Source organism: Molothrus aeneus, chromosome 12, assembly GCF_037042795.1.
Source record: "Molothrus aeneus isolate 106 chromosome 12, BPBGC_Maene_1.0, whole genome shotgun sequence".
Taxonomy (NCBI): Eukaryota; Metazoa; Chordata; class Aves; order Passeriformes; family Icteridae; genus Molothrus; species Molothrus aeneus.
In genome coordinates this window covers 20,437,818-20,454,979 of record NC_089657.1, presented here as the reverse complement: position 1 = coordinate 20,454,979, position 17,162 = coordinate 20,437,818, and the positions used below count along the sequence as shown (strand labels likewise).

General features: G+C 45.6%; 1 protein-coding gene across 1 annotated transcript in view; it reads right to left on the bottom strand.

Moving 5' to 3' along the window:
- The window catches only part of FBLN2 (fibulin 2), a 69,739-nt gene that overhangs the window by 24,843 nt on the left and 27,734 nt on the right, over positions 1-17,162 (bottom strand). The window contains exons 2-4 of the mRNA XM_066558106.1: positions 7,554-7,665; positions 5,138-5,267; positions 706-892 (exon numbers count right to left, since the gene is read on the bottom strand). Coding sequence (XP_066414203.1) covers positions 706-892; positions 5,138-5,267; positions 7,554-7,665 — 429 coding nt within the window. The remainder of the gene's footprint in view (positions 1-705; positions 893-5,137; positions 5,268-7,553; positions 7,666-17,162) is intronic.

The following is a 17,162-nucleotide window of genomic DNA, read 5'->3' as shown; positions in this document are numbered from 1 at the left end:
AGGAAAGTCATATCTACCCAAAACAGTTACTGCAAGGATAAGAAGAAAGGAACCCATCCTGGAGATAACACCGTTGTGCTGGAGGGCCACCTCCCCCTTCCCCAGGGCTGCAGGGACAGATTTTACAGAGCCACTGAGAAACAGTCACAGGGGAGGTCACAAGCTGACCTTCCACATCACTGCCAACCCCATTCCCACTGACATTTGAACTAAGGCACTGTGCTGAGCCCCCAGCTGAAACTGGCTCCACACTGAATTCCAAATTTCAGGAGGAGTTATCCAATTGGTTTGGAAACTTTCCAACATCACAATTTGTTGGCTTCTCCTATATTATCATCAGCAGCGGCCTGGGAGCCACTGAGCAGTGACATGGCTGTCCTTCCTACTGCCTTTAAACACCAGCCAGAGCTGGAGCACCACCTGCTTCTATTCCTGACCAAGTATTTCTGTGACATTAAAATTAATCCTTAACTGAGTTTCTCAGTCAACTTTTCTTAAACACACAACGCCAAAGCTCCTTGCTCAGTGAGGTCTCAGGTATATTTAGGGATGAGATTCTTTGCTTTCTCCAACCTGCCTTAGGAACAAGGCAATCTGTGCTAGATCTTGAGAGGAAAGCAGCTGTGCCCCTGATGCCCTGCTCCCTCCAGCAGCTTGCTGAAGGCCCGTGTGAGGCAGAGCCCTCAGTGACAAAAGGACACTCACCCTTCTCGGGGGTCACCGTGGGCACGGGCTCCGGATGCCGTCTGATCTCGGGGTGCACGAAGTGATCCCCCCCTTCACAGCAGGACAGCATCACGTGGCTGCAGGGGTAGCCCAGGTTGATGTTGGACTCGCAGCTCTTCCCCTCACTCCTCAGGCGCAGGCCCAGGCTGCAGCAATCACAGCATTGCTGCAAGACAGGGGAACGTCAGCCACCAGCACTGGGGACGTCAGCCACCAGCACTGGGAATGTCTGTCAGCCACCAGGATTTAGAAGCACTGAGCAAACTGCCAGGGCAATGGTGGAGTCCCCACACCTGGTTCAAACAAGTGTGTGGATGTGACACTTGAGGACATGGTTTAGTGGTGAACAGGGCAGTGGTGCTGGGTTTACAGTTGCACTTGATGGTCTTAGGGGCCTTTTTCCACCTTAACAATTCTATTCTGTGATTCAACACAGCTTCAGGGATGAGTCCACACACACCTGGAACTGATTTGCAGTTTCCTAAGCAGTGGAGCATCTGGAAAAACATTTGGAGTGTGGACAGTTGTAAATATCAAAGCTTTACTTGTGCTTGTTTTTGCCATTCTGCACCAACGGGTCAACTGCAGCCACAACAAACACAACGTCTGGCTGTGCCAGTGATTTCAGCAGCTCCACATGCCAGGAAGGAGTGGTGCTGCACATCTTGCTCCCCCCCAGGCCTTGCCTGTGTCTAGTATGAACAGAAATTATAAACAAAATAATAGAGATCTGCACCTCTTTGCATTAGAGCTCAAACCATGGTCAGTTTGAAGCTGTGTGACAGGAACTGGAAATAACGTGCACAGACATGAGGGTCAGCAGCATCCCAGCCCTGTCAGTGCCAGTAAAGACTCTCCTCTATGCACTACAGCCCTGCTCTGACCTTTCATTACCTGGCTGTGCTGGACAGCATCCTGCTGGGACTGGCTGGAGGGAGGCCAGGCTGTCTTTGATGAGCTCTGTGCCTTTCTTTCCTTCCTCAGAGTACCTGAACAGCAGCCTCGCTGACATGTTCATCTCCCACCTCTTGCAGTTTGCTCTGCTGCAGGTGGCAGGCAAAACCTGTGTGCTGCTTTACTCAGTCCCAGACACATCTACTGCACAGTCAGGCCACAAAAGGGCATCAGATAAATGATACCAAACTCAAAAAGTCCACAGTGTGGATGCACAGTGGATACCTAACCAAGCTGGGAAGCTGAGGAGCTGAATCTGCTGCAGAGACAACAGGGGTCACACCTGAGCTGGAGATGCCTTTGTGGATTTGAATTTGTGTCCTCTCACCCCTAATTTATTTATTTATTTGTTCGTGTATTTTAGCGTATTAGGTATGTATTTAGGTATTTATATACCATGTTTCACTGCCAGAAAAGCACAGAGTCTCTTTCCCTCTGCAGCTCCTTTGAGAGTCACCCACTCACTCAGAGTTTGCAGCCACACTGGAGGAGCCTCCCTGAGCCCAGAGAGGAGACTCCAGCCTGGTCAAACACTCACCCTGTGTAAGGGGGTCAGACACAGGAAATGAGGGGCAGGATTTGAGCTGGCAGCAGGAGCTCCAGGGACAGAGCAGTTGCCAGGAGGGAGATCCCTGAGCTGGGAAGGCTCAAAGAGAAGCAGTGTTCTAAGGAGCATGGAAATGAGGAGGGATCACTTCCCATCATTAGAAATCCTAGGTGGGCATTCCCATTAATCCAGAGCCTGTCTCCTGCAGGGAGATGCATCCACTGCCAGCTCAATGCTCAGGAACTCTTCTCCTGAGCCCCTTTTTTCAGGACAGCACTGGGGTTTTGTGAGCACTTCACACTCAGTGCAGAGCCTGGCATGTTCAGCCAGCACTGATGGCTGCAGCTTACATTTTATGGCCCTGCTTCCTAATCTGAGAAATCCCCAAACACCATAAACAGCAGACATTACTCACATCTGCAAATATGCACAGCCATAAGGAGCTCCCTTCACATGCCCAAATACATTTGTGAAAAATTATTTACACTATAAGCCTTGAAGAGGATGAATTATTTTGCACACTAAATAGGCTTAAATTATCTTTTCAAATGAATATTAAAAAAAAAAAAAAACAACAAACCAAAAACCAAAACCCCTAGCAATAATGAATTGTGGTCATGCTAGAAAAGAGAAAATTCCTCTTGCCATCCTCCCCAAATCCAGAACCCTCAAATTTGAATTTTATGAAAACAAATTCTCTTTGTTTGTCTTTTGTTTTAGCTCAGTTTTGTCACCTTCAATATGCAAAACAGAAGTTCAAGATAATACATGTTTTTACTGAATTACTGTAAAATGTGCAATATATGACTTGAAGACCCCAGCATCTTTCAGTCATACTTTGATTAACAATTTATCCCATGTGCAGGCATGACAGAGAGTATTAAATCAGTCATACATCTTTAGGCAGACATATTTTCCAGGTGAACAAAACTGTCTCATTTTCCAGTGGAAAAACTTGTTCTCTGAAAAGTTCCTTCTAAAATGAAAAAATTGGAATGCCTCGACTTTCTGTAAGCTGCTTTTCGAACTTCCCAGGAATTCTATAACTGATTTAATAGCAAATAAGCTTGCAATTGAGGAACCCACCTTGAGAACCATTCTTTGGTTCACAGCTTTCTGCATTCCCCTCAAAACTATTAGCTGGAATTCTGCATAATTGGATTTACCATGGTGGAGTCTCCATCCACTAGGAAAAATCCCTAAGCCTGTGCTTTTGGTGTAAAGAGTAAATAACAATTAAAGCACCCAAAGATTAGGTTGATTTAGCACAGGCTGAACTCCTGGATCTGAAAAACCAGCACTGCCACATTCACCTTGAAGCAAAAGGTGAAAACATCTAAAACGCCTGAAGACCTGCAAATGTTTGTAACCTGGAGATAAAACCCTGGCTTTTGGCAAGACAGAGTAAATATCTTGCTGGGTTTTGAGGCAATTAATGAACCTTTCCACGTTCCAGACAAACTTTTTTGATTTATGCCGCAGGATTTCCTACGAGCAGACAGATCAGGGGAAACACCACTATGGACTGTCAGCATCTTCTGCCAGATCCCCTCTGAAACAATGTTTAACTACAATAAAATTAGAAAACCTTTCTTGTAATACAAAGCATTAAAAAGCAGTACAAAGCTGGATTATTTTGTATTACAGCAGTACATACTGCAATGTTAACGTAATACGAAGTCTCAACAGTCTCAATATTTATTGATTTTTTTCAAGCAGTAACTGCAATGACTCAAGAGCTAAACGAGCTAAATAGGTGAGCAAAGCTGTTCAGTAATTTTACTGTCTCAGATGGTTTATCTTAAAAGAAAAATCCTACTGGAACTGGCATGAGGAACCATTCCACGAGAGTATTTTGTCACTGGTTTCAGCTCAGCCAGGAATGATGGAGCTCTCCCTCCCCACCTCTGCCTGAGGAATGGCATGTGTAATCAGGTTGACTCCACAGCCTGGCTCTGCCTGGCATGCAAACAACCCCTGGTGAAAACCTAAGAATAACAGTTCTGTCACATTTCAGACATATTAATGTCTTCTCCTGAATGCACAAATTCTCCTTTTACTCTAATGACAGACTTCAGACCCAAATTAGCAATGGTTCTGAAGATGACAAATCAGCACAGCTAATTAACCCTTAAACCCTGCAGTGGATGTCCACATTCCCTGCTTTTCCAGGGAACAATTATCTTGGAGAATCTGCGATGTAAAAGAAAAGATAGAACTAATCGGGTTCCTGCTGAGCCCAGGAAGCTGCACTTAAGCTGAGCTATAGCTATGTAAATTATGATCAGAGGGAAATGAATTCTGAAAGGCACTGTTCTGGTGAAAACAGGACAAGTGAGCTGCTGAATCTTCAAACTGGTTTAAATTGGTTTGGCTCCACTGGTTCTCATAAAGCAAATCTCATTTATCTAAGCAGAGGCTGTGGCTCAGGATTTGTGATTTGTGCTGTCCATTAACACTTTGCCTTTATTTATGAACAAAAGCTTCCATCATCATCTAAATGCTTGTTCATCTAGTCCAGCATTGTGCAGAACTGGGAAAGGGGGCTACAATTCAACACTGGAGCCAAGCAAAGTGCCCAGTAATGGGTTTCACATTATAGCTTCAATTAAGTTTTGCCCCATCATTTTCTAAATTCTTCTACGCTATAGATATAAAAACTAAAATGGACTTTTCACCTACTTCCAAAGCGAGGAAGCAAAAGCAATACAGCCAGTTAGGTCTACAAAATGGAGATGGAAATTAATTCAACATTACTGCAAAGTTTTAAAAGGGGCTGCAAACTGAAATGCAAACAGCACCATTTCACTGCCACATTCCTGCAAGTTCATCTTTTCTGTGCCCCACAGGAATGCAGGAACAGATCCCTGCTGAGGCAGGAGGACCTTACACACCCACAGAGGAGCTCACCTTGTAGGAGGAGCCCGCGCAGGGGTCGCTGTCCTCGGGGCCACACGTGTCCCCCTCCTTGGCGGCCACCATCCCGGCCAGGCAGCTGTTCTCCCTCACCGTGGACACGCAGCACTGCTTCTGGGCAATCCTGCAAGGGCCAGGGACACTGTCACACAGCCCAGGACACTGTCACACAGCCCAGGGACACTGTCACACAGCCCAGGGACAGGCACCACTGTCACACAGCCCAGGGCACTGTCACACAGCCCAGGGACACTGTCACACAGCCCAGGGACAGGCACCACTGTCACACAGCCCAGGGCACTGTCACACAGCCCAGGGACACTGTCACACAGCCCAGGCACACTGTCACACAGCCCAGGCACACTGTCACACAGCCCAGGGACAGGCACCACTGTCACACAGCCCAGGCACACTGTCACACAGCCCAGGCACACTGTCACACAGCCCAGGGACAGGCACCACTGTCACACAGCCCAGGGACAGGCACTGTCACACAGCCCAGGGACACTGTCACACAGCCCAGGGACAGGCACCACTGTCACACAGCCCAGGACACTGTCACACAGCCCAGGGACAGGCACCACTGTCACACAGCCCAGGACACTGTCACACAGCCCAGGGACACTGTCACACAGCCCAGGGACAGGCACCACTGTCACACAGCCCAGGGCACTGTCACACAGCCCAGGACACTGTCACACAGCCCAGGGACAGGCACCACTGTCACACAGCCCAGGGCACTGTCACACAGCCCAGGACACTGTCACACAGCCCAGGGACACTGTCACACAGCCCAGGGACAGGCACTGTCACACAGCCCAGGGACACTGTCACACAGCCCAGGGACACTGTCACACAGCCCAGGGCCAGGCACCACTGTCACACAGCCCAGGGACACTGTCACACAGCCCAGGGACAGGCACCACTGTCACACAGCCCAGGGACAGGGCTCTCTGACACCCCTGCAAATGTCACAGTGCCACCTCAACTACCCCACTCGGAAGGCCTAAACATGTGCTGCAGAGAACTATCCTGGCAGAACAGGAACTGATTTTTTTAATGAGTATCTACTTTGTATCTATCCCCTGGATCCCTGGAAGTGTCCAAGTCCAGGCTGGACAGGGCTTCAAGCAGCCTGGGATAGTGGAAGGTGTCCCTGCCCATGGCAGGGGGTGGATGAGCTTCCAGTCCTTCCAACCCAAACCAGACCGGGATTTTACAATCTTTGGGCAGTGATTTGAGCTGGAGCAGACTCCTGGGAGCTGCAGGAATTGCAGGGTTCCAGCACAGGTAGTGCCCTGGGGCTGGAGAGGGGCAGGGTCACCAGCTCTCCTCACTGGCACAGCTCCCAGTGCCAGCAGCAAGATTTTGTCCTTGCTTTCCAGGCTCTGAGGCCACATACCTGAATACTTTTTTACATAAAACATTTTCTTTAGACGTAATATTTATGGGCAGGCTTAAATCTTTAAAACAGGGACACAACTGAAATTTTACAAGTAAGACAATTCAACCCCTGATGTCTTATTCCTTTTAATCCCAGTAGGTTCACAGGGACTGAAATATTTAGGATCTGGCTTTTTCATCTACAGCCAGCCTCAGATGTGCAGGTGCAACTCATTCATGTACTGGATTTGCACTTACTTAGGCCGAGGCTGGGATTTTTAATCTGCCTTTACTTCACAGACAATTGGGACGTGTCAGTTATGTCAGCCAGATCCCAGCAGGAAGGACTTCAATCTCCCAGTAACTTCAGAAAGGTGCAATGATACTAAATTTGATAAAAGGAATTATGCCAAAGTTTTTCAATGCTCTAAATGATGGGATCAGTCTTCGAAAATGTGAGTCTGGAGTGAGTTTGTCTCCACCTCCCCAAGGGCTGCTCCAGGCTCGTGGGCAGGGAGAGGGATGAACTGCAGCTGGTCCAGGTTACCTGCACCCATCCCTGTCCTCCTGCTGTGCAGAGGGAACCTGGCTCCCTCTCAGAGCAGGTGCTGCTGACACCAGCAGCAGGATCAGGGTATGGTCCCACTCAGCAGAACCAGGGGCACTCACAGAGCAATGAACACATCCCCTAACACACAGATAATCACTGCACTCAGCACTTGCCAGCTCTGCCCTCCCACTGAACTGCAACTCCACAGACGGGCGGAAAATGGGAAATAAAAATCTGTGTTCTGCTCATGGGACAGACAAAAAGAAACCTTAAAAAGCTTTCGTCTAGATTAGATTTGGGCAAATGGAGGGGGAAATCCTGGCTTCTAATTAGCCATGAATATTGCCAGCCCACAAATAATTCAGACAATGAATGACACTGTTTCCAGTCTCCTGGACATCCCATGAAGTACATTTGATTTCTTTTCAAGGGCCACTCTTTATGCTTACCAAAAATGTTCAGTTTTACCTTACGTACCTGCAAATATCACCATCCATGCCACTTACAGGGATTTCTGTGCACTCCCCGTTGTCTATAGCCCACTGCTGGCCAGCTCCACAGCAGCTCTCAATCAACTCCTTTGTGGAACCTGTACAAAGCATACACACAGATTTTTTTAGATTATTTTGTAGGGAATGGATTTGGTTTAACTCTGCTTCTTAATTGAGAAAATCTTAAAAATAACGATTGTTCAGGGTGAGATTTTTCATTTTTCCCTTTATTTCCACATTTTGTTATGAGGAAAAAAAATAAAGAGACAACTGATACCTAAAACATCTTGACATAACTGATCACCTGGTGACGTCCTTCAGGGAGGAAAAACAGAAGGAAATTAAGACTTTTAAATGTTATAAATTACATAAATGGTTTGAAGGACATTCTATGTTTGACAACTCTGAGCAAAATCCTTGAAAAATCATGCTTGGCCATTTGGTGCAAGTTGATTTAGTCATTATGCTGCTGTAACAGTGCTCTCACTACACAGACTGGGTTAGCATAGAGTGCCCCAGCCTTGCATGGTTCAGCTGGCTTAAAAATACAGTGAAAAGGGTCTGGGAGCCATAACTCAGACTGTTACACTGGCACTAAGATGCAGTAAGAGAGATGGACATGGAGAATGCTGCTCTAGCTCCCACATTTGATTCTGTGGTTTTGCACCCAAGATGTAAATGTGCAGTTGCAGTGAAATGGGATTTGCTGGATCCTCTACACCTACTGCATAGACTTGGGGCACTTTGTTCTCTTCCAGCCTTGGGGGAGGAACAGCCCAAACCAGACCTGCAGGTGCAGGGGGTTAATGACCAAAGCCATTTGTGTCTCCCCACCTGCCCAGCTCCTGCTCACACATGGGGCAGTGGCACCACAACAATCTGCACATGGTCCCCAGGCTATGCAATGGTCTCATTTTATACAACACATTAACAGCTTTAAAATATACTTGAGTTCTGAGAGCTCTATTAGGTGTAAGAGTTGCTCTGTGACATTGGAGGGTTGATCTATGCAGTTAAACTGGCAGGAAATATATCCAGTACTAGATAATTACCACACATTGCTATAAAACAGTGAAATTTTAACATAGTTCTAATTCACCCCCTCGGCGGAAACTCCATTCATTTTACCAAGTGCTGAAATACATTTGTTGCTCTTGCTGGAACATGAGAATAGAGCAGAATTTAACTATCTACATTGCAGTAATCTACATGATTTATAATTCAACTAAAAGTGAGTTACTCATTCCTCACTGAAGATTCAATATCAGCTTGCTCTACTGAAGTGCCATTCTATTAAACAGTCATATTTGCAAAATATATTGCCTTTGCTGTGATCTTATGAATAATTAAACCCAGAATGAAGTTATCATAAAGTAAACAACCTACTGCTTTTTATCTTCATCAGGAATTTAAAAGAACCTGGAATAACTCATAATAGGACTCACAGACATTAGCATAGATTTATGATATTTTAATTCTCCATTAGGGAGAACAAATATATACAACTAAATACATGCACAGGACTGGGGATCACAGAGCTTCTATGCTGGATAGAGATTTTCAGCTCTGTGTGTAACAGACTTTGAAATACAAAAACAATCAAACAGAGCTTTGTTTATTTGGGGCTTCCATGATATAAGCAGATTTAGAAACAGATTTGCATCTGCTTATGGAAAACAAAGTAATTTTGTTTGAGAACTCTGTAATCCCGGTTTGGTTTTTTATATATACTGTGTGAATCTTTAAAGATAAAGTCATTTCACAACCCACCTGCTAATAGATAATTTGCTATTTATAGATGTCTTCACTAAGGAAAAAAAGTGAAGGCTGCACTAGAAAACAGCAGCAGTTTCCTCACTTGTTTGCAATTCAGAAACTCACCTCCTGCAATTATCACTCTGCATCAGTCTCAAGACATGAACTACAGAACTTTTTGGCCTGATCACAAAAACTGGTGTATTGTCTTTTAAAGACACTTAGAAGTTAATTCAAATATTTTAAATAACACTTCTCCCTCCGAGAGTTTTAACCCTTCCCTGTCTGTGCTTTAAAGTTGTCTCAGTGCCTGATCCAACCCTGAGCAGCAGCCAGATGGCCTCAGGCTGACCCAGGGACACATCCAGGTTTTCCATGGTCACACAAAATCTACACAGCTTTTACAGGTTAAGAATTTCAGCTACAAAAATCTGCTCTAGGTGGGTGTATTTTAAAAAGTTTAGTTGAAGTTCAAACTGAGAAAAACACACAGTTAAAGGCTACTAAATTATTTCCTGCCACTGTGACAGTGAACCTTAAGTTTGTTAAAGGAGCAAAGGAGACAAAGTGGATTTTCATAAACTTTCCTCCCCTTTTTCCTTCCCAGTGTTCACAAATTATGTTTCCAGAGTGATAAATCATCAGCCAGCTCTAGAAGGTCAAGAAGGGATAGAGTATCTCAGTTTCTTGCCAGAGCTTTCTTGATACTGAAGTTTTCCTGATTTCAGCTTCACCTGAATTTCCACTCAGACCATTTCACACCTTTAACATCTCCAATTTGCTTCCTCCCATTCTCACTTCGGGTCTGCAGCTCTGCAGAGCATTTGCATCGATTGAATAACTCCTGTTATGCAAATGCCCATTCTTGGAGCCAGCACTCCTGACTGAGCTGTCAGCAGCTTTATCCATCATTCCCTTCTAAGCGGTTCTTGTGTCTCAGTAGAAAGACAGACAAACCTTAAGACATCAGCACTTCCTCACTGAGCCTGATAAAGCGCTGGCACAGGTGCCCAGAGCAGCTGTGGCTGCCTTGGATCCCTGGCAGTGCCCAAGGCCAGGCTGGACAGGGCTTGGAGCAGCCTGGGACAGTGGGAGGTGTCCCTGCCGTGGCAGGGGTGGCACTGGGTGGGCTTTAAATCCCTTTGCACACAAACTGTTCTGTGAGTCTGCGACTCCTCACATGATGGGAGCAGCAAGGACTGACCCACCACACCAACCAATCCACCCAAGCCTCCAACGCACAAGTGGACAATTAATTCCCTTTCCACTAAAATTACTCCAGGAGCCATGACATTGAGGAATCTCAGACAGCAACTTCAACTACAGAGAGACCCAAGTGAGGCAGACACAGTGCAGGGGCCTGGACAGAATCACTTGACTTCAGGCAGAGGTGAAGTTCAAAACTGGTATTAACACCAGCACCAATTATCTATAAGCCAGGGAAAGGCAAAGCACTGCAGGAACCACCGGGAGGATCAGGATGTCGGGCAGGGCACGCCAGCCCCAGGCACCCACATCTCTTCCCTGCTGGCTTTAATTCCAGCTGTTAATTGCTGGATCAGCACTCACATGGGAGAGAGGCAAAGGTCATACCACCAAAACTGAGCTGAGCTCTTGCTGTTATGATGGGACTTCCTATTCCATTCCTACACCTAAAGAAAGAAGTGTATCTTCCCCAAATCTATAGTATTTACACTTGCACCCAGCACATACACTTAACAAGAACTGGAGAAAAATAAGTTGTACTTCCTTATCAAATACCTGCCTGAAAACATAAAGCAATATATTATGAAAAATAATGACAAAAACCTCACAGGACAACTTGGGGGAGTTCTTAACATACTAAAAAATAACTGTTTCCAGTGGGTCTTTTTTTCTGCTCCAATCTCTTCACCATTTAAAGCTCAAATAAATATATAATAAAGCACTGTGGCTTTACCCCTTAACAGGTTGTCATTTCCTATCTTATCAACAGCCTGAGAGGCTTTATTAAACTCCCTCCTTGAATTTCACAATCTAGGTGTGCACTGTAACATGTTCTCAACTTGGTTTATCTGGGATGGCTGGGAAGACGTTTTAATGAGTAAGGTAAAGAGGAGAAGAACATTTATCTTGGCAAAGACAGGGGAGGGGAGAATGAAGCACAGCCCCAAAGCCAGCTGCTTTCACTCCAAACTGAGCTATCACTTACGTCATTGGGGCTGGTTAAGCTCTCCCAGGACCTGTTCCCAGATAAATGAGCAGAGGGTTTTACTCTGTGCAGGTTCCTGCAGGCTCCTCCAAGTGCCTCAGTGCTCAGGACGTGTCTGACTCTAAATCTCCCTGAAAGGAGGGCAGGGCTGGAGTGTTTCCATGACCAAACCACAGTTAGCTCGCTGCTCAGGATGGGGCATTAACCCACGTGCTCTCCTCAGCCTTTGAGGCTTCTCTCCTTGGAAATGATGGAAAAGCAGATTGCAGAAGAAATACAGGCTAAGCTGAGCACTCAGCGCACACCTCTTGGATTCAGTTCAGTGCCTAATCCTTTTCCACCATGCTCTTCAATTCCTGCCTGCCATGCCATCACCACAGCAGTGCAAGGGAGGTCCATCACACTTGGAGCAACCTGCCTTCATTTTAAACCTCATGCAGCAAAGTGTTTTTCTGTGCTCTCCTCCATCCTCTGAAGGTACCCACGTCTCTTAGGGAATCCATCCCACCACTCATCCAGGACAAGTTCCTGTTATATTGCCTTCACTCTTTGGGAAGCATCTGCTTTCTATTTCAACATGAAAACATTCTGTTTCCTACATTATTCTTTTTTTCATAAATTCCTTATGCTGGCTTGCTTGGCAAAACATAGAGAGCTGTGTCTGCCCCAAGGCACAATGAAAACCGGATAACCCAAGCTGAATGTTCATTTTACTGTGCACCATACAGTGGAGACATACATCAACATGGCCTCAGCCAGGCTTGTTTGGCAGATTTTGTTCAAAGTGTCAATGAATAGCAACCTAATACTCCCTCTGGCTTTAGTTCTGGGTAATCCTTGTAAGTCAAAACTTGTATTACCTGTGGCAGAGGCCAGATAATTTAGACAATGTTTGGTCTTTAAGGTTTCCATGACAGCATCCTTTATTAGATCCAGGTTGAAAGAAGGGGGGGGGGGGGGGGAACACAACTAAATAAATTCTTTAACCCTTTTCACCAGCTACAAACCCAAGCAATTCCTCTGCCTGCCTTGCAGAATGTGTCTCATTTTGCTGTATCCTTCTGCCACGGAGTTTGAAGCAGAACAGTTCATGCACAATCATCCTTCCATCAGTTACAATGATAACTCAGAGCAGGCAGAATGTTTCTTGCCCTTCAGCCCAGTCTTGGCCGTATTTTCCCCCTCAACCCTCCTTCCCCAGATATTGCACAGAGCATATTTATGCTGACTATTAACTTTCAAAAGAGCTGAGGCTTTGGAAAGCCTGGTTCCGATTATCCTTGTAATTCCTGTCTGAAGAATTTTATCTTGGGGAGACCAAGCTCTTTGCATGATCTGTTTTGTGGCTAGGTAGGCTCCTTTCTCCAAAGCACTTCCACCAGCCCTGTTTAATTTTAAAGTTAAAATTCGGAGGAGTAGTGTTTATCAGGGAATGTAGTCAGGGATTGCCTGTCAAAGCACTTGGGAAAATCAGGCAGGATCACTAAAACTGCTGCAACTCAAACACTGAGTAAGCCAAGCACTTCCAGGATGTTCTTAACCAATTACAAACTGAGCTGAGGTTGTAATGGTAACTAAATTACAAAAACCAAAATTCCTTTGTCTTAAAAAATATAAAGGCAAACAAATATAAAGAAGCAAATAGATGTGTTTGTAAGGCCTTCATTTAGTATATATGTTCCCCTTATCTACAGAAAAAAATGCATTCATTTCACCATTACCCATTCACACCCCCACACTGCAGTGTTAGGAACAGCTATCCATTAAGACACGTTTCTGCTTGAAATTTTAAAAGTTTAGCAGTGAAAAAGGTCTTTGTTCTGGACTGGGAGCACTGATCAAGGACAAGCCAAGTTACTGTGCCATTTTAAAGCCCAATTGCCTAAAACCACTACACATACTTTAATCATGCAATCCATATAAATATATTATTCATTCTCACACCAAGCACATGAGAATTGTATTTTTGTTGGAAGCCTGAAGGAGGACTGTACATTTATATCTGAACCACATCTGACTTGCTGTGGCACAAACTGCACTGTGCACACCCTGGCAGGGCTAACATGGGATAGGGAACTGCTCACGGATGCTCTATGAAGCCGACCCCAAAGGTCAAACATCCTTCAGGTTGCTGTTGTGAGCCTTTAGGGTTTTGAGTTTTGTAACTCTGGCAACTGAAAAGAAAATCCCCAGCACCTGCCCAGTGCTCAGTCTGCTTCCACCAGTTCAGCACACACAGAACAGGCTAAAAAATACACAGCCTCATTGCCCCCAGGAGAACCCACCAGAAATTGTTCACAAAGTCTCAAATCCATTCAGGAGGGGGAAGCCAAGATTTTAATTTTCCTCATGACCAATTCACCCAAAGTAGAAAAAGTGTAAAATTCATCCGAGTTCATCTCTGTTCAGAACACCACTGAAAACGGGGCAGATTCACCCCCTGACCCAGCTCAGCTGCTGGTGTCAGCTTGTTTGCTCTGCTACATTGCTCAGCACAGCTTTCAGCTGCAGCACCAGCCTGCACACCTGGAGAAGGTAAGAACAGAGAGGAAAGGACATGACAGCAGCAGTCAGTGACCTGAACAGCCCCAGGAGTGCTCCTGACCAAGTATGTGCCCTCCAGCTCTGTTTGGCTGAGGGCTGTTGACAAAAGGATTCTGAATAGCAGAGGAAGGAAACCTCTGAGTTTCACTGAGTTTCTAATTAGTGAGCAGGGATGCTTAAACTGAACAGAAGAGCTGTTGTAGAGCTCCATCTCCTTATTTGGGAGCCCTCCAGGATTCCTTGCTAGTCCTTGTCAGGTTTATAATCATAAATTACATTGTTCCTTATTTGACAATGATGTTCTGAAGAGATCTCTCATTTCCTCAGGCTTTCCTTTATGAAGTTTTGTAATCAGGGTTTGGGCAAGAATTTCAGCAGTATTGATTGCGGCCCAGGGCATTTCCTGGATTAATGACAAGCTGGAAGAGCTGATGGCTCCCGGTTCTGCCTTGATCCAGTAACCCCAAGGAGGTTTAAACTCTCAAGGTTGCACCCAGCGCCAGAGCAGTTATTGTGAAGGAATTTCAGTGGGACACTTAAGTCAACAGCAAGGAAACAAACCTCCTTTTATCCCTTACAGAAGTAGGAGGAAATACTAATTTGAATGGGCTGATAATGATGTTTAGATTGTTCCAGGGGAATTTAGCAGCCCTAGCAGGAAGCACAGCAGGAAATCTCTCCTTTGCCATGCAGCATGCCTCAGCCACAGATGTTTGGAAAGAAGGGGGTTTAGTTCCCTAAGAAAGTAATGGTTTGGGGTAGAAATTAGGCAAATGGAGTTTTTAACTTCTAAATGAAGCACCTTGTTTGATGCTGTTAGTGTGGTTTCACACAGCAGGGATTGGGTGAACCATTTTGCTAATTCCCACTTCAGACTTTGCCTCCAGCTCAGACTGCCCAGGGTGCAGCTCAGTGTAACCCCAGAACACACCAAGAGAAACACATTCACATGAACTGTTCAATTCCCAAAGTCCTTTCTCCTGGTGAAAGATCTACACCACTCAGATCACACACAAAATTCCTACTATTTGTTCCAATTCTATCTTCCTAATTAAAAGTAGTGAGTCCCTCAGGTGTGTGTTCATCAGGATAAAGGACACTCCTGGAATACCTGCCAGCACTGCTACTGAAGTCACTTTCAAACAAGGCAACACTTGATAATAATTGTAAACTATGGCAGAAGTGGCTGTTTCCACCTAAAGCTGGGGTTTGACCCCATGCCCAGGGAAGCCCACAGGCACTGCCTGCTCCTTTATCAGAAATTCAAGCACAAAGCCCTTGAATGCAGATTCACAGAATCCTTAAGGTTTCTGTGGGAAAGACCTGAGATCAAGTCCAGCCATCAGGCCAGCTCCGCCACCACTAAACCATGTCCCATGTGCTGCATCCACACCTGTTTTGGAACACTTCCATGGACAGGGATTCCACCACTGCCCTGGGCAGCATTTTCCAATGCCTGACAACACTCTCCATCAAGAAATTTTTCCCTAATATCCAATCCAAACCTCCCTGGCACAGCTTGAGGCCATTTCCCCTTGTCCTGTCCCTTGCTCCCTGGGAACAGAGCCCAACCCCTCCTGTCATGGAATTGTGGAGAAACAGAAGGGTCTTCCTGAGCGTCCTTTTCTCCAGGCTGAGCAACTCCAGTTCAGCCTGGGGTTGTTTATACACAGAGTAAATACAAACATATTAATATTTAGGCCAGTCCTTAGTGCAGCAGCACTGATGGAGCTCAGGCAGTGCTGATGGCCACTGCTGGCCCCAGCCCCGCCGAGGCACAGCAAGAACGGGTGGGACAGCGATTCCTACAGGGAACAGCCAACAAGCAACAGCTGCATGTACAAAGCATGAAACAATCAGGAGGATGCTGTGGACAGATCAGCATTTCAGCCTGTTATGGATCAGTATTTCAGCCTGTATCTGTCTCTACAGAAGCTGTTCCAGCTGCAGGGACAGCCCCAGTCCCTCTCCCACCACTGCAGCCAACACAAGCACGGCTGCAAGGACACAGCTGGCATCGGGCTCTGCTCACATTCCTCCTGCTGCTCCTGAGCAGCCAGAGACAGACAAATCTGCTCTGGGGCAGGTTCCACACCCCACATGCACAACTTAAAATTTAGAGCCACAAGCTAAACCACAGCTGCAGCTCCATCTCCTGCAGTGCACTCTGGCTCACATTTCCTACTTGGACAACACAGGCTGCAGCCACTTGTAAAGGAATTTACATTCCCAATCACATTCCAGTTTGGAATCAGAGATGAAGAGACAGAAAAGGCACTGACTTGTGAAAAGCTCCAACTATGTGATTTAAATGTGTTTTGGAGCATTTGGGATAAGGCAGCAAATTCTAATGAAGGGTGGAGGAGTCTTCATCTCTCCCACAAAGACTCATTACTGTTACTTTCTGCAAGAGACACCTAAAACAGAGTAAAGGAAAATATGAAAAGAGGCAGAACTTCACATACCACTTCATCAATGCTTTTCCAAAAAACCCCAGTCTTTATTACTTGTGTGTAAATAAGTAGAGTGCACTTCTCAGTTTCTCTCTTTTTCAATATTTAACCACACGCCAGAAACATCCATTCCCACACAGCACTTGTGCAAATTATAAGTGAATGTTCAAAATATCAGGATGGCTGAATTTTGAAGGTTTTTACCCAGGTTAGAAACAGCTCGTGATGAGAATAAAGCCTTAGTGCTGCCCAGGGGCTGTTGAAAATAAGATCCATATGAGGCCCTTTGTGGTGACGCAGCAACAAGAAAAGAACAAAGTGTCTGGATACTTAAAGGGAGACAAGTCTGGACATTGCTGGAAAAAGACAATAACTTGCTGAGTCATCAGCCAGGAGAAGGGATAGAAGTGGTTGGAACACTGGGCTCTGGGTGCCTGAGAGGGTTTGGAGCACCACCAAGTTTTGCACACCCACACACACAAGCACAACACTGAGGAAGGCCAGAATACTTCACATTTTTCTCAGAATTTAATTCAGTAACACAAGAAAGGTCTTTCCTAAATTACTCCATAGAAAGAGGTCTGTTTTAAACTACTCCATAGAAGCAGGACCCTGCATACTATTTGCTCTCTCCAGCAATTGTTACAATTTT